Raw genomic sequence first — 25,216 nt, 5'->3', positions numbered from 1 at the left:
TCCTGATGCTATGATTCAGGTTACGCCCTTTTTTTTTTTTTTTTTTTGGTGTAAAAGTTCTACGTCTTTCCGAAATCTGCTGGGTAACCAAAAACTTGGTAGTTTAAAACAACAAGAATGTATTCTCTCAGAGTTCTGGAAGTCAGGAGTTCAAAATCAAGGTATTGGCAGGACTTTACTTTTTAAAAAGCTCTAGGCTAGAGTCTTTTCTTGCCTCTTCCAGCTTCTCTTGCTGCCAGGCATTCCTTGCCCTGGGACAGCGTAACTCCAATCTCTGTCTCCGCCATCACATGACTTTCTTCCCTTCCTTTCTCCTCTTCTTATAAGGGCATTTACTAGACTTAGGGCCCATCTCTGTAATACAGGATGATCTCATCTGGAGATCCTTAGCTTAGTTAGATCTGCAAAGACCTCCCCCCCTCCCCCATAAGGTCACATCCACAGGTACATGTGGTTTAGGACACAGTTCAACCCACTACAACACTGCCTAAATGATGTTGGGTCTTTCTCAGAGGATAATGTCAGGATACACCGAGTGTAGACAGAAAAGGAAATAGATTTTTTTAAAAGCATGAATCATACTGACATACGAATTAAAATGAAATATTATAGTTTTTCTTACCTTCTCACCCATCATGTTTGTAAATTCTTTCTTCAGAGGGAGCGTACTAATTCCTAACATTATTAAGATGTTTACTTCTTCTGTCAGTCCTGTAACATAGGTAAAATAGTTTCAGAATTGCTACTCCTGAATCATTACCAACAAGAAACTTGCCAAATAACGTTTAAGATTTCTTTGTGGTTCTTCTGGTCTTCAACTGAAATTGTGTGGCCAGGTTCAAGTAATTTAGACCAGTATCTCCTCCCCCTTTTATGTGGTTGTCACTCATTTGATATACCATTCAGTTCATTTACTCTGTTTGTATTTAATTTAAGGTTCCTACCCTCACTGGTTATTGGTTTTTTGTTGTTTTTTTTTGAATAATAACATATAACATGATTCTAAAAGTAAAAACATATAGAAAGGATATTTAAAGAGGTCACTCCCTTCCCTATCCATTCTCCCTTGTTCCTCCAATCTCCAATAGGTAACCAATTTCATTAATTTCTGGTTTACTGTGTTTCCTTTTATAACAGGTAAATGTACACTTTCTTATTTCGCTTTCATTTTGCATAAAGATAGTATACTATATATTAGAGATTCTCAAATGGAGGTGGTTTTGTCCTGTAGGGGGTGATATCTGGAGACTTTTTATTGGGTCTACTGTAGTAGACACTTTTAGCATCTGGTGGGTGGAGACTAGATATGCTGCTAAACATTTACAGTATGTAAGATAGCCCTCACCTGCAAAGGAGTACTGGTTCCATACATCCATAATGCTGTTCAGAAACCCTGCTATACATCTACTTCTGCACTTTACTTTCCAACTTAGAAGTATATTATGGAAAATCACTCTACAGAGAACATCCACATCCTGTTTTACAGCTCCATAATGTCAGTGCTATTGTTTATTCAGTCTCCTCTTTATGGACACTTAGATTGTTTTCAGTATTTTGCGATTATAGATAATGCTGCAATGGATCTTATGTACTCCTATTGTTATTTTTGGAAGTATATCTTTAAAGTTAATTGCAAGAGGGTCAGAGGCCAAAATATTTGATGCTTTGCAAAATCCCCTCCAAAAGGTTTTTGCATTTTTCACGAATGTATGAAAGTACTGGTTTCTCTATATTTGCTAGCTGAATTGTCAGGTTTTTGAACTTTTACCAATTTGAAAAGTAAGAAACTCAGTGTAGTTTTATTAAAGATATTTATTTATTTATTTGACAGAGAGAGAGGGAACACAAGCAGGAGGAGTGGGAGAGGGAGAAGCAGGCTTCCCGCTGAGCAGGGAGCCGGATATGGGGCTCGATTCCAGGACCCTGGTATCATGAGCTGAGCTGAAGGCAGACGCTTAACGACTGAGCCACCCAGGTGCCCCTCAGTGTAGTTTTAATTTGCATTAATTTTATTATTAATGGCATCTTAATTATTTATTTGTTAAAGTTTTTATTTATTTATTTATTTATTTGTCCTAGAGCAAAAGAGAGAGCATGTGTAAGCATGGTCCCACACACAAGTTGGGGGGAAGGGCAGAGAGGGAGGGAGAAAGACAAGCAGACTCTGCCCTGAGCCCAGAGCCTGACGCCAGTGAATCCCACCGCCCATGAGATCATGACCTGAGCTGAAACCAAGAGTCTGTGCTCAACCTACTGAGCCACCCAGGTGTCCCATTAATGGCGTTTTCAAAAAGTTTTTGCTTTTTCACATCCCTGAATCAAAACCTCAAATTTTATATTTAAACCAAATAATTTTAGATGAAATGCAGAAACAATGTTTATAAAATACAGTGAAACAAGGTATGTATTTTTGCACTGAAAATATCCAACTTTTTCCTCATGGCTATGTCTCAATGAATTTTTACGTGAACATATCAGAGTGTAATCCTATCATGCCTGAGAGAGAAATACTCATCACCAGGTAATGAATGTAACCCTAGACATATGATATTTATAGTCTCCTCTGGAGTTTTCAGACCATGAGGTCTGAGTAAACTAAGATGGCTTTGTACTAGGATTCCTTGTGTGCTTGGTGTTTTATAGGCCATACATGTCTCTTGGAAGTCTTCGCGATCAAGTCATCTATCCTGATTCCGTGGATGACATGCATGATAAAGGCTATACAGACCATGATCTGGAATGCATTCTACACAATGTCCACCTCTATCACATAGTTCAAAGAGAAGGAGGTAAAGTCTATCACTTTTAAAATGCATTTGTTTCCAAAAAAATAAACTTGGGTAAATAGTCTATGGTTTAATGTGAACATATGCTACTATTAGAACATAAATACAGAAGACAGACTTTATAGCATTTATTGCTTTTCTATTACTGACATCCTCTTTTCTGCTTGGATTAAATTTCCTGCAGCACACTAGGCTTTTTATTGTCTGCTACTAGCATTTGAAAACAGTTTTTCCTTCATATTTGAGTATACAATTGTCCCTGAGGCCACCATCAGTCTAGATGTATGTAAAGTCTGTGACAGAAATATTATCCTGTCAAGTTCTCAGCTTATATTAAGCTTAATAATTTGAGAAGTAGATATCACAGAATTAGTTTTTTCTTTTCTTTTTTTTTTTTTTTTAAGGATTTCATTTATTTATTTGACAGACAGAGATCACAAGTAGGCAGAGAGGCAGGCAGAGAGAGAGGGGGAGGCAGGCTTCCCGCTGAGCAGAGAGCCCAATGCAGGGCTCCATCCCAGGACCCTGGGATCAGGACCAGAGCTGAAGGCAGAGGCTTTAACCCACTGAGCCACCCAGGTGCCCCTACTTTTTAATTTTCAGACCCACAGTCTTACCAACATGTTTTTTTTTTTCTCTTTCAAGTAGCACATAGAGAATCAGATAAAATACAAACTTCTATAGTATGTGATTTATGCATAAGATATTTTTGAAAAAGTAGAATTAACACTTATACATATGAACCTAAAAAGGAATTATTTCCTAATAGTCAAATTTTTAAAATATTAATGTTTATTTAAATTCAATTGATTTACATATAATATATTATTGGTTTCAGAGGTAGAGGTCAGTAATTCATCAATCTTGTATAACACCCAGTGCTCATTATATCACGTGCCCTCCTTAAAGTTCATCATGAAGTTATCTCATCCCCCAGCACCCCTCCCCTCCGGCAATCCTCAGTTTGTTTCCTATGATTAAGCAACTAATAATACTCTCCAAAGAGTCCCACAACTATATGGCCAATTAATTTTTTTTTAAGATTTTATTTATTTACTTGAGAGAGAGAAAGAGAGTGAGAGAGAGCATGAGAGGGGAGAGGGTCAGAGGGAGAAGCAGACTCCCCACTGAACAGGGAGCCCGATGCAGGACTTCATGCCAGGACTCCAGGATCATGACCTGAGCCGAAGGCAGTCACTTAACCAACTGGGCCACCCAGGCGCCCAGTCAATTAATCTTTGACAACACAGGAAAGAATCTCCAATGGAAACAAGGCAGCCACTTCAAAATGGTGTTGGGAAAACTGGACGGCAACATACAAAAGAATGAAACGGAATCACTTTCTTACACCATACACAAAAATAAATTCAAAACGGATTAAAGACCTATATGTGAGACCTGAAACCATAAAAATCCTAGAAGAGAACATAGGTAATAACCTCTTTGACACCAACCTTCGCAACATTTTTTCTAGATATGTCTCCTGAGGCAAGGGAAATAAAAGCAAAAATAAACTACTGGGGCTACATTAAAATAAAAAGCTTTTGTGGGCAGAAGACATGAACAGATATTTCTCAAAAAAAGATATCAGATGACCAAGAGACATATAAAAACATGTTCATCATCACTTACCATCAGGGAAATGCAAATTAGAACCACCAGGAGGTAATACCTCACACCTCACAGAATGGCTAAAATCAACACAAGAAACAATCATTGGTGAGGATGTGGAGAGAAATAAACCCTCTTGCACTGTTGGTGGGAATCCAAACCAGTGCAGCCACTCTGGAAAACAGTATGGAGTTTCCTCAAAAAGTTAAAAATAGAGCTCCCCTGTGACCCAGCAATCACACTACTGGATATTTACCCAATGAATTAAAAAAACACCAATGTGAAAAGATACATGCATCACTATGTTTATAGCAGCATTATTTATTTATAATATCCAAGATATGCCAGCTGCCCAAAGTGTGCATCTATTGATGAATGGGTAAAGAAGAGGTGGTGTGTGTACATACATATAATGGAATGTTATTCAGCCATAAAAAGGAATCAAGTCTTGCCAATTGCAATGACATGGACAGAGCTAGAGAGTATTATGCTAAGCAAAATAAGTCAGAGAAAGACAAATACCGTATGATTTCACTCATATGTGGAATTTAGGAAACAAAACAAATGAGCAAAGGGGAAAAAGAGAGAGAGAGAAACCAAGCAACAGACTCTTTATTATAGAGAACAAACTGATGGTTACCACAGGGGAGGAGCTTGGGAGGTTGGATTCAGGAGTGCACTTGTGATGAGCACCAAGTGTTGCATGGAAATGTTGAATCACTATATTGTACACCTGAAACCAATATTACACTGTATGTTAACTAACTGGAATTAAAAACTTCTTGAAAAAGACTCTCTGTAGAGCATTTAGAATAATGGCACATAGTAAATGCACACAAATTAGTAGCTAATGGTAAAATTACTACTCATAATATTAATACTATGATATTTTGTCTTTTTGTGATGGTACTTGATAGTTTATATGGATATTTCATATATATTATTTCATTTGATTCTTATAATCAGAAATGAGGCAGACAAGAGACGTTATTCTGTTTATTTTTGTGACATTTCTAAACATGAGTCACAAATACTGAAAATATGGAAAGCAGATTGTCTTTTTTTTTTCACACGGTCCTCTCCCTCCCAGTTTTAAAACACCAGGGCAGAATAAATGCTGCATGTTAATCTCGAGGAAATTATTTTGGGTAAATTTGAAATCCAATCACCTAAATAGAAATTTATAATAAACATGGACCATTCTATTCTTGTAGAAATCATCAAGAAGTTTAAGAACTTTTTAGAAGAATGTTCCAACCTTAATAATGTAACAGTAATTGTTAGGCTTATTGAGTGCTCACCTTGCAAAACACATTAAGCAATGTACATTGTCATCTTAGTTAACATTTATAACTGTCTCGTGATGTAGGTTTTAATAACCCCTTTCACAGGTGAAATTCAGAAGTTTAGAAACTTCCCCAGGGGCTTACTATTGTTATGACAGGGACTCAAATACAGATCTCACTTGAAAGTCAGTGTTCTGTACTAGGCCATGCCACTGTGCTATGCTATCTTCTAGCTTCTTAGATACTAATAAGAGCTGTTATATCCTTACACATAAAAACAAAAACAAAAACAAAAACAAGGGGGCTACTCTTTACTCACTTAATCATGTTTTTAAGCAAAGCTTGAAAGCACCTAAATTTGAAATGACATCACTTACTTTAGAAGAAGCCTACAGAAGTTATATTTAAACTAGCTAATACTTTGCTTAGAGAAATGCTTTGCTTTAAAGATGGAATTAGAAACTACCTTTGATTCCATGCACAAGGTTACATAATAGACAAGAGTAAAAGTGTTAACAAATGTTAACATGAACTAGAGCAATACCTACATCTCAAGGAAGCAGGAAAACTGTTTTCTTTGCTGGCTCAGCTCACTAAATCAGCATCAGAGGTGAAATTATAACTCAGACTTTTGATTTATATGTTCTATGATCAAGCAACATTGCCTACTAAAACTTTTGGGTTGAGTGGAACAGAGGACATGATTTATTTAAATATGTAAAGCTAAAGTTTCCTTTGACCCAAATACTTTTCTCTTGTGCTTTCTCAGTTGGCAGGAAAAAAAAAAAAATTAAGCCCGGACTATTTCTCCACTGTGTAGCAATCTGAACTTATTTTTCAAATCCTTGCTTGTGTTTCATAAATGCTATAAAATTCAGTTACAGAGAGAAATTGTATTTCAACAGTTTTCACTAGAAGCAAGAACTTTATTTAAATCAGATGACATTTTGAGATTTTTTTTTCCTAATATAAAACTGTAAGGATATGTTTTTAAAAGAACAGAAAATTCCTGGAAGTTTATCCAAAAAAAAAAGGAACAGTGGTACCCACTGGGGAGTATTATTAGGAAATAGGGAAAATCTTTTTAACCTAGTGCACAAAAACAACAAGACTCTACACTTCCTATTTTCTTTCCCTTTGTCCAAGTTTATTTAGAAAGTTTAATAAAGGTGAAAATTCAGCTGATGGATAAAGAGGAGGGCAAAGAGCCTGAATTTTTTCCAAATGGGAGAACTAAGCCTTGAATACTTGGGATTTGGAATTGTTGTACTGAATGTATATGTCAAGTTTTGGCAGTCATTTTGCTCTCTGAATATCAGACATTCCCTACTCTGCTTTATTTTCTGATATTCTCACAGATAATATTTGATATGGCCATCTCTCTCATAGGCCCCCCCAAAAAGATAAGCCATAAAAATAATAAAAACCATCAAATTTTTAAATATTATAAAAATGTGTAACTTAGAAAATAAAAGTCTCATAATTCCATTCCTGGAGGGGTTTGTGGGGTGTGTGAGTGTGTGTTTATAGAAATGTAAGCATAATTTATATAAACATGTATGCGTGTATATATCTATACATACTCATATAAAGTACCAGGCACATGGAAGCCATTTAAGTTAGTTTCTGTCTTACTATTTGTAGGCTTTGCAATAGGCCTGTATAAATTGTTGGCTTTTCTCCTACCACTGTCCAAAATAAGCATAGGTATATCAACTTTTTAGAGATATTCAGAAACGAATTTTAAAAGTGTCTGTATTTTATATTCTTAGGACATGTTTTATCAGCACAAGGAATTATTAACATTAAAAAATACGAAATCTGGAGGTGCCTGGGTGGCTCAGTTGTTAAATGTCCGCCTTCTGCTCCAGTCATGATCCTGGGACCCTGGGATCCAGACCTGCATCTGGCTCCCTGCCGAGCGGGGAAGCCTGCTTTTCCTCTCCCACTCTCCCTGCTTTTGTGCCCTCTCTCACTATCTCTATCTCTGTCACATGAATAAATAAAGTCTTTTTAAAATTTTTTAAAAATAAGAAATCTAAACCAAAATGCTTATAAATGAGGCTTTCTAGTATCCAAGCATATGTTCTATAAAATACCAGGTCCTTTGGTGTTAATAACTTAAACTTGCCAGGAATCAATTGTCCAGGGTAAAATATATGTTATATGTTATATGTAAAAATGTATGCTATATATTTTTAAGGATGGGATGCTGTTATGGACTGGAAAGATGTTCTGTCTGGAGGGGAAAAGCAAAGAATGGGCATGGCTCGCATGTTTTATCATAGGTAAGTATGCCATCGTTGTAAATAAAAAAAATCTTTAGACAAGATTCAATGTCCTCCTCTTTAGTTTAAAATGATCTTCCTGGGGGATGGAGGGATGGACAAAATGAGTGAAAGAGACTGGGAGATACAGGCTTCCAGTTATGGAATGAATAAATTGCAGAAAAAAGGCACGGCATGAGGAATATAGTTAATGACGTTGTAATAGTGTTGTCTGGGGACAGACACAGCTACATTTGTGTGAACATAGCCTAATGTGTAAACTTGTCCAATTACTATGTGGAATACCTGAAACTATACAACTGTGTGTGTCAATTATACTCAAATAAAATAGAAAGAAAGGAAAAAAGGAAAAACTAATGCTTAGAATTTACAGGTCAGTATTCTTGTTATTTCATTTCATGTGTTGGAAATCTCCCAGTACTTTTTCCTATTTTTTAGGTTGAGTAATGTTGGATGACAGAATTAAATTCACATATATCCTCTGTTTGAAAGGATTATTACTAATTTTAAAATGTGATGAATACATAACTACTATTTTACTGGGGTGAACACAGTAGGTAGGCATTCAATACTACTTCTGAATTAAATTATTAAATTCAAACTAAATTAACTTTTCAAGCAGTCAGTAGCCTATTAAGCTCCTCCTTAAAAATCAGACACTTACTTAATGCAAAAAGGAACCAGCCAGCACAGGTCTTAATAGACTCAGAAAAAGAGAGATACAGGAAATAATTTCTCCTGATAAAACTTCTCTCTGCAACCAGCTTCATAGCCTTTTGAGGTTCAAGGATACCAAACACAAGAAGCTGGTAAGAAATATTAAAGCTATTCTGAAATATTTTTACTTGTCCTATTCTTCTCTGAAAAAAGATCTCTCTGTCTCTGTCTGTCTCTTTCTGTTAATCTTAGGCCTCTGGCAATGAGAATCAGAGTTGTATGAAAAGCAGGAGGCAGACAAGAAATACATTACTCAGTTTTAACAAACCATGTTGGGAAAAAAAGAACTAGAGTTATGTACACGAACGCCTAAATGGCACCGTTTATGGCTATAAACTGGGGCAGACGTGACACTCTGAAGGAGTTACAATAGAAGCAGAAATACTTTTATAGTGAACTTTAATAAAAGATAATGATAAAAGGAGCCATAGATGTGTGTGTGTGTGTGTGTGTGTGTGTGTGTGAAGGAAGCCTCATTAAATACTTAGCAGCTAGTTACCCCTCACTTAGTGATCAGTTGGCTATCATTTCTTTAAAAAAACCTTTTATTATGGAAAAAATATTAAAACTCCATCAAAGAAAAAATTGTAAGTTGAATCCCACGTCCCCACCACACTGATTCACCAAGTGTAGCATTTTACCACGTTTAACTTTTTGATTTTTTTTTTAATTCTGAAGTATTTTAAAGCAAATCCCAAATACCATGGCATTTTTCCTCTAAAAACTGTGGCATCAAGAAAATATAGGAATATTGTTTTACATAATAGCTACCATTATGTAGCTATTCATAACTAATAAAACTGATAAAAATTGAAGTCATCTAATACCAGGCTCATATTCAAAAAGTTTCACTAGTTGTCTCAAAAATATTTTCATAGTTGATTTGTTCAAACACGTTGAATTTTGTTGTTATATCTTTTAATCATTTTCAAACTAAAGTCTCTGCTACTCTGTGACCCACCACCACCACCACTCAGCTGTCAATCTTGTATGTCATTGACTTGCTAAAGAAATAGGGTTAGAGATAGAGAACAAACTGAGGGTTGATAGAGGGAAATGAATGGGAGATGAGCTAGATGGGTGATGGGAATCATCACTTGTTATGATGAACTGAATGTTGTATGTGAATGATGAATCACTGAATTCTACTCCTGAAATCAATATTGCACTATGTGTTAACAAAGAATTTAAATTTATATATATATATATGTATATATATATATATATTTTCATATATATATATGAAAAAAAAAGAAATGGAGTTAGTTGTACCATAAGAAAAGTGCTCATTCTAGATCCTCTGACTTCCTCATGGAATCTTTTACCTCTTTCTTTAATCTCCAATTTTTCTTGTAAACTAGAAATTAGAGCTAAAAGCATAATTACATTTTACTTTAGACTTTTTATTTATTTATTTATTAAAAGATTTTATTTATTTATTTGACAGAGATCACAAGTAGGCATAGAGGCATAGATGCATAGAGGCAGGCAGAGAGAGAGGAAGAAGCAGGCTCCCTGCCAAGCAGAGAGCCCGATGTGGGACTCGATCCCAGGACCCTGAGATCATGACCTGAGCCGAAGGGAGTGGCTTAACCCACTGAGCCACCCAGGCGCCCCTACTTTAGACTTTTTAAAAGAATATAAGATATTTATCTTTGAAAAAGGAACATATTTAAATAATTTTATTAAAACATAATTATACGTTCATTTCATAAAGGTAGAAAATTTAGATAAGTAAAAAAAACTATTATCTCATTACCTATGTTAAATAATAAAAATTCAGGTAAATTTTAAAGAAAAAATTGGCTTTATTGAACAATTTATGAATAAGACAGCAGCTCATCTAGCAAGTAGAGAGGAGCTCCAAAGGGATACAGAAAGAGAATAGTTTTTAAAAGCAGGACAAGGAAGTCATGAACAAATTCACCTCCTATTGAGAGTCTAAAGGGTCTTACTAGGTTGATTACCTCACCAATGTTGACCAAGAAAATCTAGACTGACCAGTTCAGATTACATTCCTGGGGAAGGTTTAACCAGCAGTCAAGTTAGATAGTAAGCCCCAGTTTGGTGACATGGACCTAGCACAAGTGACTATTTTGGGCCTGTAGGTGTCTGGCTAGAGTTTTTTTAATGAGAAAATATATTGTGTTAATAACATGGTGTTTTGGAATTTAAGAAACAAAACAGATGAACATGGGGAAGGGAAGGAAAAATAAAATAAGATAAAAAACAGAGAGGGAGGCAAACCATAAGAGACTCTCAACTATAGAGAACAAAGTGAGGTTGCTAGAGGGGATGTGGGGGGAGAGGAATGGGTGATGGGCATTTTGGAGGGCATTTGATGGAATGAGCACTGGGTGTTCTGTACAACTGATGTATCACTAAGTTCTACCCCAAAACTAATAATACACTATATGTTAACTAGATTGAATTTACATAAAAAATCTAAAGAAAACGAAAAAAAAAACATGGTATTTATAATAATGTGCATGGTTAGCTCAAAAATATAGCAAGCTAATTTGCATTGACATGGATGGGGCTAGAGAGTATTATGCTAAGCAAAATAAGTCAGTCAGAGAAAGACAAGTATCATATGATTTCACTCATGTGGAATTTAAGAAACAAAACACTGGGTGCTGGCATTAAGGAGGGCACATGGTGTGATGAGCACTGGGTGTTATATGTAGCTGATTGGTAACTGAACTCTATATCTGAAACTATCGATGTACTATACGTTGACTAACTAAATTTAAATAATAACAATAAAAGAAACAAAACAGATGATCAAAGGGAAAAAAAGAAAAAAAAGAGGAAGAGGCAAACCAAGAAACTGACTCTTAACTACAGAAAACGAAGTGATGGTTACCAGAGGAGTTGGGTGGGGGGATGGGTGAAATAGGTGAAGGGGATTAAGAAGCATTTATTGTGATGATCAACAGGAGTTGTGTGTGTTGAATCACTACATTGTATACCTGAAACTAATATCATACTATAGGTTACCTAATTAGAATTTAAATAAAAACTTTTTTAAAAAGAGTATGGCGAGCTAAAAAATTACAAACCAGAATTTGCTACCTCAGAATTTTTAGTGCAATGTATGTTAGAATGCCCCTTTCTTAGATGATGTGGTGAGATTCAAGAGTAAATTCAAAGAGTAAACTCTTTGACATTTATGACCAGCTGTTACCCACTATCACCATGAATCTGTTTGAGCCTTGTCCGTAAATATTCAGTAATATGATCACCAGCATACTTGGTGAAATATAATATGATGGGATGTAAAATGTGACCATAAATTTCCCACTGTGTTGGTGTGTTAATAAAATAAACCCTGTAACAAAGAGCAAGAGGCATTAATCTCAACCCAAAGAGATTTTTAAGTACTTGTAACTGGAAATAAATAGTCGATACTTGGTATTTAAAATATTTTGGATACAATGTGAGACTAAATGAACATCAAGTTTCAAGCATACCAATAGAAAGAAAATTTAGTGACCTATGGAAAGATCCATGGAGATGAGCAAGTTGTTGAAAAGCAGAATCTGTTGAGGGAAATCAAAATGAAATAGAAATTTTAAACCCAGTGAGAGAAAAGTAAAATAATGAGGAACTGCCTTTCCTCATCCTCAAAGGATTAGCAAGAAGATTTGAATTGCAGTATGAAAGACCTAAACTAGCTAAAATGGAGAATTTTGGCAGGGATTATTAAGTGTCATAGTAGTATACTCTTTTTGAGAGGATTTTAATTTTAATGTTTAATGAATGATCAGAAAAGTTCTGTCCTAAGAGGAATAGATTAGGTCCTTCACAAAGATTCCTCTTCTGATGTTACACCAAAAGAAAAAGAAAGGAAAATCAGAAAAACAATATTCTCTAGTGTTTTATTTAGTTATGTCAGCCCAGATTCCAGCTATTGCTTAAGTACAAACACACACACACGCGCGTGCACGCACTCACACCAGTTCTGCCAAGATAACAAAACTATGGAATCTATCTTGCATCTGCTAGCCTAAGAATTACCATGACCACTGAGTGTAAGATATATACTTTATTTCTAATTCTAAGATGCCATCTCTTCTCTGTTTAGCTCAAAGCACTCTGAAAAATGACACAGTAAAAAAAATAACTAAATTGCTAAAAAGAGATTTACACAGAAAAGGAAATATTTATCCCAAATTGTTCTCTTTTATTCTTTCTTTCTTCTCCCTTTTTTCTACTTAAAAAAATTATACACAAAACCGTAACCAAATCTGAGACAAAAAAATAGTGCTTAATACTTAAACAGAACAGTAACCAAAAGCCAACAAGTACAACTATTTCTGTTGATGCTAGGGGGACTCTCCAAGTGGTCTTTCAGTTCTTTGCATGGAGAGCAGTTACTAAAGTCAAAGCGGGTGTTAAAGCTACCTTGATTCCTGCGTCTACTCGCCTTGACTATCCTCCCTGGAATAGGTAACAGGATCCTATTAGTAAACAAATCCAGCTTATAAAAACAATTTAAAGTGCTAAATAAGTATGCTGAAGGAGAAATTATTACTGGCTTTAATGTTTACCTTCTCATTGTCATTTATTTTTAAAGATCAGAATATCTTCATGGAGGAAATTGTACTGGTAAATACTTGATACTGATTTTCAGCTCTGAAATAAATACTGAATGACAGTGCATGAGCTGACCTTTGGTCCCATTAACAAAGCTAGTCACGTTGCTGAGTACCAAATATGTACCTAAAGTCCAGATAGGCTTGAAGGAAGACAGGGAAAAGAAAAAAGAAAGATAAGAGCAAGAGGGGTTGAGAGGAAAGAAAGAAAATAAACAGAAGGAAATGGTGCCTGTGACTGTAGTAGATAGTCATTTCCAAAGTAAAAATCAAGCTAAAAAAAAAAACTTACTGAGTATAATCAGAAAAATATTTATTGATTTTTTTTTTCCCTTAAGAATTTGATTGCAGGGGTGCCTGGGTGGCTCAGTGGGTTAAGCCTCTGCCTTCAGCTCAGGTCGGGATCTCCGGGTCCTGGGATCCAGCCCCGCATCAGGCTCTCTGCTCAGCGGGGAGCCTGCTTCCCTCTCTCTCTCTCTGCCTGCCTCTCTGCCTACTTGTGATTTCTCTCTCTGTCAAATAAATAAATAAAATCTTAAAAAAAGAAAAAAAGAATTTGATTGCAAAGCAGGGTCTCAGTGTTACCAGGTTAAATGCCTACTCTGCATTTGTCAGATTAGGCATACCATTTTTGCAGAATCTTGTAGCAGTGTAATTCCATTAATCATGCTCTGGTACTTACATGGTTGGTAAACTTATCTTCTCAATAAATCTTTGCTAACAGGGCTTTTGGCCTGTTTGATAATTAGCTACTGTAATGTATTTTTCATGCAATTAGTCAGAACCTGTCACCAGGAATGAACTTGCCTTCTGTGAGAAAATGCACTCAGTGACCTGCCTCATCTTTCTTATGTCTCACACCCATGATTCACTCATCTGCATAACAATAAAGCCTATTGTATAGTGAACAGGCATCCAGAAATCTATTTAAAATTTAAAAAGAATGTAATATTCTAATCCAAAGAGGGAAGATGACTACTCTTTTGCTTTATCATTTATCACCTTTAATAATGTCATATATTCTTTTGCTCCTTTAAAGTTAACATTGCAGGGTACCTCGCTGGCTCAGTTGGTAGAGGATGTGACTCCTGATCTTGGGGGTTGTGAGTTCAAGCCCCTATGTTGGGTAAGCCCCCATGTTGGGTATAGAGCGTACTTAAAAAAACAAATTAATGAAGTTAACATTACAACTCATATTGTCCATGTAAAGATTTATAATTCAAATAGGAAAATCATTCATTTATTTGTGTTTATTTTTTTCGAGACCAAAATATGCATTGCTGGATGAATGTACCAGTGCTGTCAGCATTGATGTCGAAGGAAAGATATTTCAGGCTGCAAAAGGTGCTGGGATTTCCTTACTATCTATAACACATAGGCCTTCTCTGTGGTGAGTGTTCTCAATGTTAATTTGCAATAGACGGCTTTTCTTTATATTTCTCAGAGAATAACTCTGCCTAAACTTTCACTATAGAGCATAGACTATTTCACTTATTTTCTACCTATATTTCTGTTAAATTGCTCACTGGTAGTGTAGATACCCTAAAACCTAACATTGTAAGATTAATGTGCTATTTGAAAATGGTTATCACATTCCAATAATTCTGAAAATAAATTGAAAAATTGAGTGATATTTTTAACTGAAAATATTCATAATGTATAGCATGTACTGGGAAAAATATATTTCTGTAATTTTATATCATCTTTTTAGCCCTTTTTCCAAAATCCAGGAAAAAAATTCCACAATTTAATATTCTCCCAAATGATTAAGTTGGAGAAAACACAGGGGAAAAACTTTTCTAGAGGAGGAGTTTTGTTTTAAGGAAAAATGAATGAAAATATTTTCTAAATAGCAGCTCATTAAACTCAATGGGATTCCCCCTATTTAAAAAAAAAAAACAACACTTTTTACCATTCCCCTACTTTTCTACTGATTCATCACATAATAATAGTTGCTATTGCAGATTTAGCACCTATTCTGTTCCAGGTTCATTTTATTTAAGTATCATAACAACTCTATATTGAGTATAGAGTATAGTCTAATTAGACCCTTACAGATGAAGAAACTGAGAATTAGAAAAATGAAGTAACTTCCATGATCACACACTCTATACTATAGTATGCTGCTCTACTTATTATAAGGAACTCAAAATGCACTGTATATGTAAGCCATAAAAACACTTGTTCATTCATAGTACACTCGTCTACTTGGATATTTCTGTTCTTTCAATCAAAATCTTTTCTTTTGATATATTAGTAACTACAGTGGACTCTGTACACATTAGTCTCGTCTTTCCCAAGGGACAGAAAAGACTTCTTTCTCTCCATAGCAGGTGGCTAATCACATACAATGCCAAAGCTCTCGTCATGTACATGATTTCAAACCAAGGCTGAGTAACAAGCTTTATTGGAGTTAGTCCTGGAAGCCATTCTAGACTTTTCACTGTATAGGGAATGTTTACTTTAAAACTATGAGTTAACTGAGTATGCAGTTCAGATCAGGCTTTCATTGTTTAGCATTCTTTGATTCTATGTTCTACTTCTGTTGAGTAGATAGTAATCTATTTTTACTCTTTACTTAAACATTCGAATTTTTCATAATTTTTTCCCGCAGAGAGGTGACCTGAAAATAGAGCATTTCATGAAGTGACCTTTTCTATAGAACTATGGAGTTTGTCTCTCTGTCATTAAGAACTAATTGGCATATGAAGTGATAAGAGCCTGATTTACTAATCTCTTCAGAAGCAGTCTGGATATAGTCCAGGATGAGTACATGGCAGTGAGTGTGATTCCTCTGACTTTTCCCTGGAGAAAATCAAGAGGAACTGGATCTTTACAACACATTACATTGGTCTATAAATCCCCAAATCAGTGACAACATAGAATCACACCAGAAGAACTCTTGAGCCCTTTCTGGTATGGACTTGTCATTTCCAAACATGCTTCCTAATTGATCACATGTTTGGATAACATGGACCTAGTCTTAGTTCTGGAGCTTTTCTGACTTTGTCAATAGATTTACTATGCTATTCTGTCATTCAGTTCCTTATTCAAGTAACCTAAAGAGCCACTGAAAATATATTCAGCCATTTTTTTTTTTTCTCATAAGGAGCAAATAGGTTTTTGTTGTTGTTGTTGTGTTTTTAATTTATAGCAGTTTTATGTTGTTGTTGTGATTTTATTTATAGCAGTTTTATGGTCACAGAAATATTGAGAGGAAGGAACAGAAATATCCCATATGCTGTGCCCCCACAACATGCATAACTGTATTATCAACATTGTCCACTGGAGTCATACATTTGTTATGACTGATGAACCTACATTGACCCATCATTATGACCCAAGGTCCACAATTTACATTAGGGTTCACTCTTGGTAGTATACAATCTAGGGGCTTAGACAAATTAATAGTTGCATATATCCATCATTATAGTATTGTACAGAGTATTTTTACTGTTCTAAAAATTCTCTATGCTCTTCCTATTCATTCCTCTCTTCCCTCAAGCCCTAGAAACCACTATCTTTAATATCTCCCTGGTTTTGCCTTTTTTCAGAATGTCATATAGCTGGAATCATATAGTATGTAGGCTTTTCAGTTTGGCTTCTTCACTTTAGTGATAGTCACTTAAATTTTCTCCACGTCTTTTCTTAGCTCATTTCTTTTTAGCACTGAATCATATTCCATTGTTTGGATATAAATAGTTTATCCATTCACCTACTGAAGGACATCTTGGTTGCTTCCAATTTGGGCAATTTATAAATAAACCTCCTAGAAACATTCCTATAAATGTTTTTAGGTAGACACAGGTTTTCTCAGCTCCTTTGGATAAATATCAAGGAGTGCCATTGCTGGATCATATGGTAAGAGCGTGTTTAGTTTTGTAAGAAACTGTGAAATTGTCTACCCTAGTGACTGTACCTTTTTGCAATTCCCACCGGTAACGAATGAGTGTTTCTGTTGCTCCACAGCCTTGTTGGCATTTGGTGTTATCAGTGTACTGGATTTTTGGCCATTCTAATAGATGTAGAGAGAACCAATTTCTAAAGCAAATTTTTAAAGCAAGTAACAAAATCTGTAATTTTCTGCCTTTTAACAAGAGAAATGTGTTCTTAATTGTAGCTATTTAGAGTACATTTTCCCCTAAAACTAAAAATCATGTCACTTCTGCATTACAAATTAATTTAGACATTGTACATTCAACACATCTATCATTTCTTATTTGGCTTTCTCCCTAGATGAAATTCTTATTTTTCCTGAAAAGATTTCCATAGAGAGAAAAAAATATATTTTCCCTATGACAACAAAGCGGTAATTGTGGATTTAAAGATTAAAATCAATCATCAGTATACAGAGAGGTCAGAAGTTACAGACGCTTATTAAATTATTTGATTCTTGGATAGAATTATACCCCTGGGGAAAATAATACATTATGTGTTAATTAAATTTTTTTTAAAAAAAGAGTTATAGCTTTATACCTACCACTTTCCTAAGCTTGATCCTATTAATACAGGAAGCCTACAGATTATTTCCAATGAGCCTCAGTTAATATAGTATCTTCCTTGAAAATCCTCTAAGTCAAACCCTGAAATATTATTATAGCCCATTGTATAGAACATACCTTTGAATCTCAGGTCATGAAACACCCATACATTTTCTTCCTCCCATGTAGAAATCAAATAATGTTGTGGGACTGGAGTGACGAGCCAAACCTTCATTACACATTGAAGATAGAAGTTGCCCAAGATCAGAACTATTGCATTCTAAAATTACTCCCAGTTGTAATACGTTAAGAAAGTCCAAGAATTTTAAAAACAAGATCATTAATCTCTGTCATATGTTATCAAACACATGAACTTTCAACTTGAGAGTGATTTTTAGCCTTTTAGACACAGTTTATTACAAGGTAATGTCCTCCTCTTACAGCATGATCTATCCAATCAGAATAAGATGAAACCAGAGGTCCTTCAGTCAATGAAGAGATAAACAAAGTGTGTAAGATCATGCAGTGGAATATTATTCAGCCATAAAAATAAAGACAGTACTTTAAGCAGCCATAAAAGGCATAAAAGCCATAAAGGCAGCCATTAAAATAAAGGCATGTATTAGTAAATACATACTAGATGAACTTTGAAATAATTTTAAGTGAAAGAAGTTAGTTACAAAAAGTCACATACTATATGATTATATGTATATGAAATGCCTAGAATAGACAAATCCAGAGAGAGAGAAAGGAAACTGATGGTTGGCAGGGACTGAGCAGGGGATGGGGCTGCTAATAGGTATGGGGTTTCTTTTCGGGATAATGAAAATATTCTGGAATTGGACAGTAGTGTGGCTACATGAGCTAGTGAATCAACTAAAAATTTTTCACTGAAAAGAAGGAGTTTATGGTATGTGAATTATATCTCCAGTGTAAAAAACGAGGTAAGTCTACTTGAAATAAACCCACTGATCATAGTAAATAATGACAGATGAGAGCTTAAAAGGGATCAAGAAGCAGGAAAAACTATAAGGAAAAGATAGGAAAACTGGGGACACATAAGAACATGGGCCACTTCAGCATAGTGACAAGATGGAGGGGCTCAGCCATGCAGGGCCAACTCTGCTAGCATTATTGTCTCCATGCATCCCCCACAAATCCCCGAAACCAGAGTGACTTTAGCCTCTCCTTAGGACAAGATGGACTGTCTCCTGTCTCATCAATAAAATTATCTCTAAAAAAAAAAAAAATTATCTCTATGCTTCCCTGAAGTTTCTAATTATGAATCAGAGCCATGAGAAAGAAAATTACATTATAAGAAAGCATGGAAGTATCTTTAAAAGATTTTTATCGAAGAGTAAATTTTTTTAAAGTGTTTTAAAACTTTTTTTTTTTTTAAATATGCTCCACACCCAGCATATTACTCACAACCCTGAGATCAAGACCCAAGCTTAGATCAAGAGTCTGACGCTCAACTGCCTGACCCACCCAGGCACCCTTGAATTTTCTTTATTTTTATTAGCCCCCCCCCCCCCGTATAACCTTTAAAATTTTTACTTTCTTTCCTCAGCTTCCTTTCCATATTCCCATTCTAACTAAGCTTTGTTATTTACTCAGGAGTCATACTGGGTTTGAAGATAAATTAATTAGATACAAATAGCATGACTTCCTTAGCAATTCATATATATTCAGGATATAAAAGAAATTTAAGATAAGCAATAGAATTTCCAAGAGATCAATGACTTCTGGGGTTAAAAAAAAAATCACAATATTCAACCTCTTAAGGGATTCTTTTTTTTTTTTTTAAAGATTTTATTTATTTATTTTACAGAGAGAGATCACAAGTAGGCAGAGAGGCAGGCTGAGAGAGAGAGAGGAGGAAGCAGGCTCCCCACTGAGCAGAGAGCCCGATGCGGGACTCGATCCCAGGACCCCGAGATCATGACCTGAGCCGAAGGCAGCAGCTTAACCCACTGAGCCACCCAGGCGCCCCAACCTCTTAAGGGATTCTTGAAAATCAAATGTAAAATAGGCACCTTACTTAAAATTTGCCTTTGAATATCAACTGGAATGATAAACCTAAAATGGCTTTTCACAATTATTGCTAATAATATTATTTCATTTTTAATTATGCAGGAAATACCACACTCATTTATTACAGTTTGATGGCGAAGGAGGTTGGCGCTTTGAACAATTGGATACTGCTATCCGCTTAACACTGAGTGAAGAAAAACAAAGGCTAGAATCTCAGCTAGCTGGAATTCCCAAAATGCAGCAGAGACTCAATGAACTATGTAAAATTTTGGGAGAAGACTCAGTGCTGAAAACAGTAAAAGACAAAGATGAGACATCCTAATTTGTTTTGACATGTTTTAAAAGTTAATTTTTAGCTGAAGACTCAGTCTGTTACAGTGCATGCATTGTGTTTAAGCTAAGCACGGAGAAAAAAGAAGAAGAAAGAAATGTTTTATAAAACTTTAGCATCAAGGAAATACATGATCTGACTTTTCAGAAGAAAATAAACAAATGCATTATGTGAGATTAGTCATTTTGGCTTATACTAATTCCTAGCAAAAGTCTAATTCACCCTGTCAAACAGGATTTTCTGGGTGAATTTATGAAGAATACCAGATTTACTATGTGTATGTGATGTGTCTGAGGTGCTTAACAAACATGGGAGATATCTTGAGAATGGAACAACTTAAGAACAGCATATGGTTTGAAACAGGTGCATAAAATTAGAAATTTGAGTAATGTTTCAGTCCATTTATGGTTATTAGTTTAATAGGTAGAATTCATGTTCATCATTACTCGCCAACTAAACCCTGTATACAAAATAGCTGACAGTCTGATAAATAATTTCAATATGAAAAAATTATTTAATGGCAGTGGTTGAAAGAAAGAAGCATGGCTTTACATGTATAAAATGCCATATTCTTAAATTTTAGATTTTGAGCATCTTACTATGGGCACATGACAAATTAGTTTTAATGAGAATCTTACATATTCGTTAATAAACTCGTTCATTTTAATAAGAGAATTGCCAATACAGAAAAGGAATATCCCAACAATGTATGTCTTAGCCTATTACTTTGCTCGGCAGCATTATCTACTGCAACTTCTGTCCATAAATACTCAGCTTGGTTTTGTGCTCAAAGGAGGAATCCATCACATTTTTAAATAGCAGTGCTGTAAGAGAATATAGAGATTCTCAAAATCACAGTAGTAATAAAATGCAATGAAATAGCACTTTATAATTTACAATCCTTGTTTATATCATTTCATTTTAATTCTTGTAACAGTGTTTGAGGCAACTATTATTTACCTCGTTCACTTTTGAGAAAATTAACACTCAGACTTACCTTTATTATGCAGTTTATTTAGGGAACATCCAAGATCAAATGAAGTTCGGATTCCTTATCCAGTTCTATTTCCACTTACCACTATCATCCTTGAAATCTAACTGGGCTATGATATCAATAAAACTTAGATGAGATGTTGAAAAAAAATAAATTTGGTAATGTTAGTGGTATTATTATTTGGTTATTGATTACAAGAAGTGGAAATTAAATACAAAGTGGAAAGAAAGGTCATTGGGCTTTGATTTAAAAAGAGCCAAGAAAGCAAAATTTTCAGCAACAATGCACTCATATTGAATATTAACATACCTCTACAGCTAGCAATCAGAAGGGAAATTCATAGTGTTATAGGTAAATTTAGTATTTATTGAACATAATGAGAAAGAATCTGCATGGAACAGTCCATATAAAATAAATCTTACCTATTCATGTGCCCTGACGTTGGAAGTACACAAGCCAGAACTGCATTTTAATCTCCTATATTGCCTATGCCACCATGTTGATAGGCCAGGAAAAATGAGAATTATTAGTTGTTAGTGGTTTGGGGTTTTATTTACATATTTAGACACAACCATAATCAATGCTAAGTCAGTGATTCCCAAACTTTCTCAAGTGTAGAGGACCTAGAAGTCATTCATTCATGATGACTGTAGTTGAACAGCATGACATTTTCACATTTTCAACTCTGCCGTGCTAATTAAGACATTGTTAGTTATCAATAAATGTAACCATCTCAAGTGAAGGAATGCAGGATAAAATCCTGATCAGTACATCTGTCTAGGTTTTTCTGTTAGTATCTCTAGGTACTCATATTCTTTTGTCAGTTACTGCTTCTTCCTGTTAGAAAAGTGAAATGGGTATCCCCTGTTTGAAAAAATGCATGGAGCCAAAACTTAAACATGAAAACAATGATCCATTGATCTTAATTTCTATATTAGCAGTTACTCAGTTTATACTGCTGTAGGGAACAGCGTGAGGCAAGCATCTTACGTTAACTTTTCAAGGTACAAAAAGAAAATGAAAAGTCCTCATTTGAAACATGTGCATAACTTCCATGCCTTAATTTTCACAATTTGAAAAAGAAAGCATTTAGGACTTGATATATTGTGTTTTGAAACCTAGAAACGAATGCCAAAACAAATATTAGATTTGTGATTAACCCTTATTTGATACATCCTACCAATGAGCTGAAGTGAGTAGGATTCATTACAATGTACGGGATTTAAGAATGTTTACAATTCTGTACTAAAACTGTACACACTGTAATTTAAATGTTACAGTTCTAAGAAAAACATGTTTTACATGAGCTTTTTTGTGCCTATTTTCTGAATTTTCATCAAGGACCAATATCCTCTAATTTGGAGGGGAGATATCTGTGATTTGAATTTGTACTGATGTACCATTTAACTATTTCCAAAATGGTCCAATGAGTATACCATATTTTACTATTCTTGTAGTTGTATTTTATGAAAAAAGGTGAACAAAACTGAGAAACTAAAGAGGGTAGATGAGGAAAGGAAAAAGAAAATATTTCCATTTTCCAAAGTACTTTTACCATGTTATCTATTTGCCCAAATTTTTGACTTCTAGGATTTGGGTGTTTTGTCAAAGAAAGCTATAAGTTTAATGGAACTTAGATTTGTAAATGGGCACTCTTTGGCTAACTTCTGAACTTGAAAAATAAGTTGCATTCTATGAAAATGTTGCATTTTATTTCTTCAGCATGTATTGTTAGGCCAAGCATGAGTCTAAAATAGTGTGCGTTCTTGTATACATGACAATGTTTAAGAAAATCCCTCTCAAGGAATCTCAAGGAAAATGATACATCCTGATATTTAAAGCAGGTTTATATTTGTTACAAAAGGAATGGTTTTCTTGATAATAATTTGAGTTTTGTGTCAAATTTTGCTCTGTCAGTAAAGGAATAAGTGAATATGTTAGTTTTTTATTTGAGACCTTTGTCCCAAGTATAATTTCATAATTGGCAATAGGCTTAGCCTATTAAAGTTGTTTGGAACAATTTTTTGATTCCATAGCCCAGAAAAATTTGTTACTTACTGGAACCTAGACCTGGAGAATGTTACACACTTCTGAGATGTGCAGAAAATGGTAATGATTATTAAATTATTGATTAGGAGATGTCTTTGATAGAATTACTTTATGGGCAAATAGTATTCTCATTTAGAAATGTAAAGTACTTTCATATAACCCAGGGTATTGACATTTCTGCTGATATACCTTTAGGTATGTGAAATATGTTTTAGAGCTGTACTTGTCATGTTTGCGACATGAGAACTTTCAGATGGATGTATAAAATATTTTTATTAAAAGCAAATCCCTTCTTCCATTGTCGGTGCCTTTCTTGACTACCAATTACTAGAGTGCTTTACAGATTTTATCGTGAAATTTCCAAAACTAGTTATCTACACTTAAACACAGGGCCTGTGTTAATGAAAGCAAGTGAGAAAAATGTCCTAAGGGTAAAAGTTACTATATAGCTAAACTAGAATGTGGCTGTGTGTGACTACTCTATAGTATAGTCTCTTTCCAATGAGCAGTTACTTGAAGGCAACATTTCTTGTGAATTCCTTAAATCCTCATCAAAACCATTTGATTAATCAAAGGAATTACAAATTGTTCCAGGGGTAGAAAATGTCCTATTTTTATATTTTAAATGACTGTTGGCTATGTGTCTACAGACATCTCACTTACAAGCTGTACAATATGCAATCTTTTTTTAGGTAAATATTTTTAAATTATTTTTATTAACATATAATGTATTATTTGCCCCAGAGGTCCAGGTCTGTGAATCATCAGGCTTACACATTTCGTAGCACTCACCATAGCACATACGATATGCAATCTTATGTAGTACTATGAACAATAGTTCCCAAATAGTTGCTTAAACATTTATTTTCTTTATTAATTCAACACACACTTACTTATTAAGTACCAGCCTATGCCAGGCACTGTGCTAGGTTTTACAAATAAATAAAATATGGTCCTTGTCCAAAGAAGTTTACTGTCCAGTAAAACTTAGGAAAATGAGTACCTTGAGAGGAAAAAGTCGATAGCTACTATGTATTATTTACCAAGAAGGCACAAAGCATTGCATATACTTGACTCACCACATCTTCACTAAACTGTAATTTAATAAAAGAGGAAGGTGAGGACAGAAAAGTTAAGTAATTCATCCAACCTCATACAGCTATTAAACTGTAGAACTGAAATCAGAAGCTAGCAACATTTGATTACGAAGTCTATGCAACTCCCTATCACTTTCCTTTTAATTAGTTTAGGTCAATTTTCATTATAACTTTTAAACTCTAAAGTTATAAGTATATTTTTCACTGGCTCAAAGTTTCTGATTAACCAAACATGCATTTTTTTTCATCTAAATAGGAAATGCCTCAGAAGTTATATTTTCATTGTTTTTATTACAAATGTAGGATGCAGTCATATGGGAGAAGAACCAAAGGCAACTTTTCAAATGTTTTGAGGAATAAATGTCCAAACTGGTTAACATTCATTCATTTAGTAAATATTTATTGATGCATTCAAGGCACCATGTACTGTGTTAGGGATTCTAGGTGAACAGCACAGACCCCGTCTCAGTCCTCATGAAACGTTTTAGTATGCCAGTACTAAACAACTGTATGCCCGTTAGATGTTGTGGTCCTGTCTAAATGCATCTTTGTTTTGTAGTATCTTCTCAACTCTTGTTATTTCATGCCTACAACCACTCTGTTGCAACATTTAAGCAATTAGCATTTTTCTGACACCGGGATTCCCTTGATTACACATTTAAAGGCTTCATAATCCTCATGCCCTCTAACTTGGTCTAAATGACAAGATCCAATAGAACCAGTCTGCAAGGCAGTATCATCCTTCACCAGGAGGTGCTCCCGTATTTAGCATGTTGCCTTGAAACCTGAGAAACATTATCTTCTCAAGTTCAGGTCATGTAAAGTGAACCAGTTTGGGACAATGAAGAGTATCTCACTAGTGTTTACACAGAATACAGATAACTGTAGCAGTAAAGTTCCAAAAAGCAAAAATAAGATTGAATTTAAAATAAAAAATAAGTAAT

The 25,216-nt window shown here is 34.8% G+C and overlaps 1 protein-coding gene across 2 annotated transcripts in view; it reads left to right on the top strand.

Moving 5' to 3' along the window:
* ABCD2 (ATP binding cassette subfamily D member 2) overlaps nucleotides 1-23,465 on the top strand; it is a 62,893-nt gene extending 39,428 nt beyond the window's left edge. For both annotated transcript variants that reach the window (XM_059402896.1, XM_059402894.1), the window contains exons 7-10: nucleotides 2,644-2,789; nucleotides 7,887-7,971; nucleotides 14,551-14,676; nucleotides 19,904-23,465. In XM_059402896.1, coding sequence (XP_059258879.1) covers nucleotides 2,644-2,789; nucleotides 7,887-7,971; nucleotides 14,551-14,676; nucleotides 19,904-20,123 — 577 coding nt within the window. In that variant the 3' untranslated portion in view covers nucleotides 20,124-23,465. The remainder of the gene's footprint in view (nucleotides 1-2,643; nucleotides 2,790-7,886; nucleotides 7,972-14,550; nucleotides 14,677-19,903) is intronic.
* Nucleotides 23,466-25,216: the final 1,751 nt, after the last annotated feature.

Source organism: Mustela nigripes, chromosome 6, assembly GCF_022355385.1.
Source record: "Mustela nigripes isolate SB6536 chromosome 6, MUSNIG.SB6536, whole genome shotgun sequence".
In the NCBI taxonomy this organism is placed as follows: Eukaryota; Metazoa; Chordata; class Mammalia; order Carnivora; family Mustelidae; genus Mustela; species Mustela nigripes.
The sequence above is the reverse complement of the archived record's forward strand: the minus strand, read 5'-3'. Positions and strand labels throughout refer to the sequence as shown.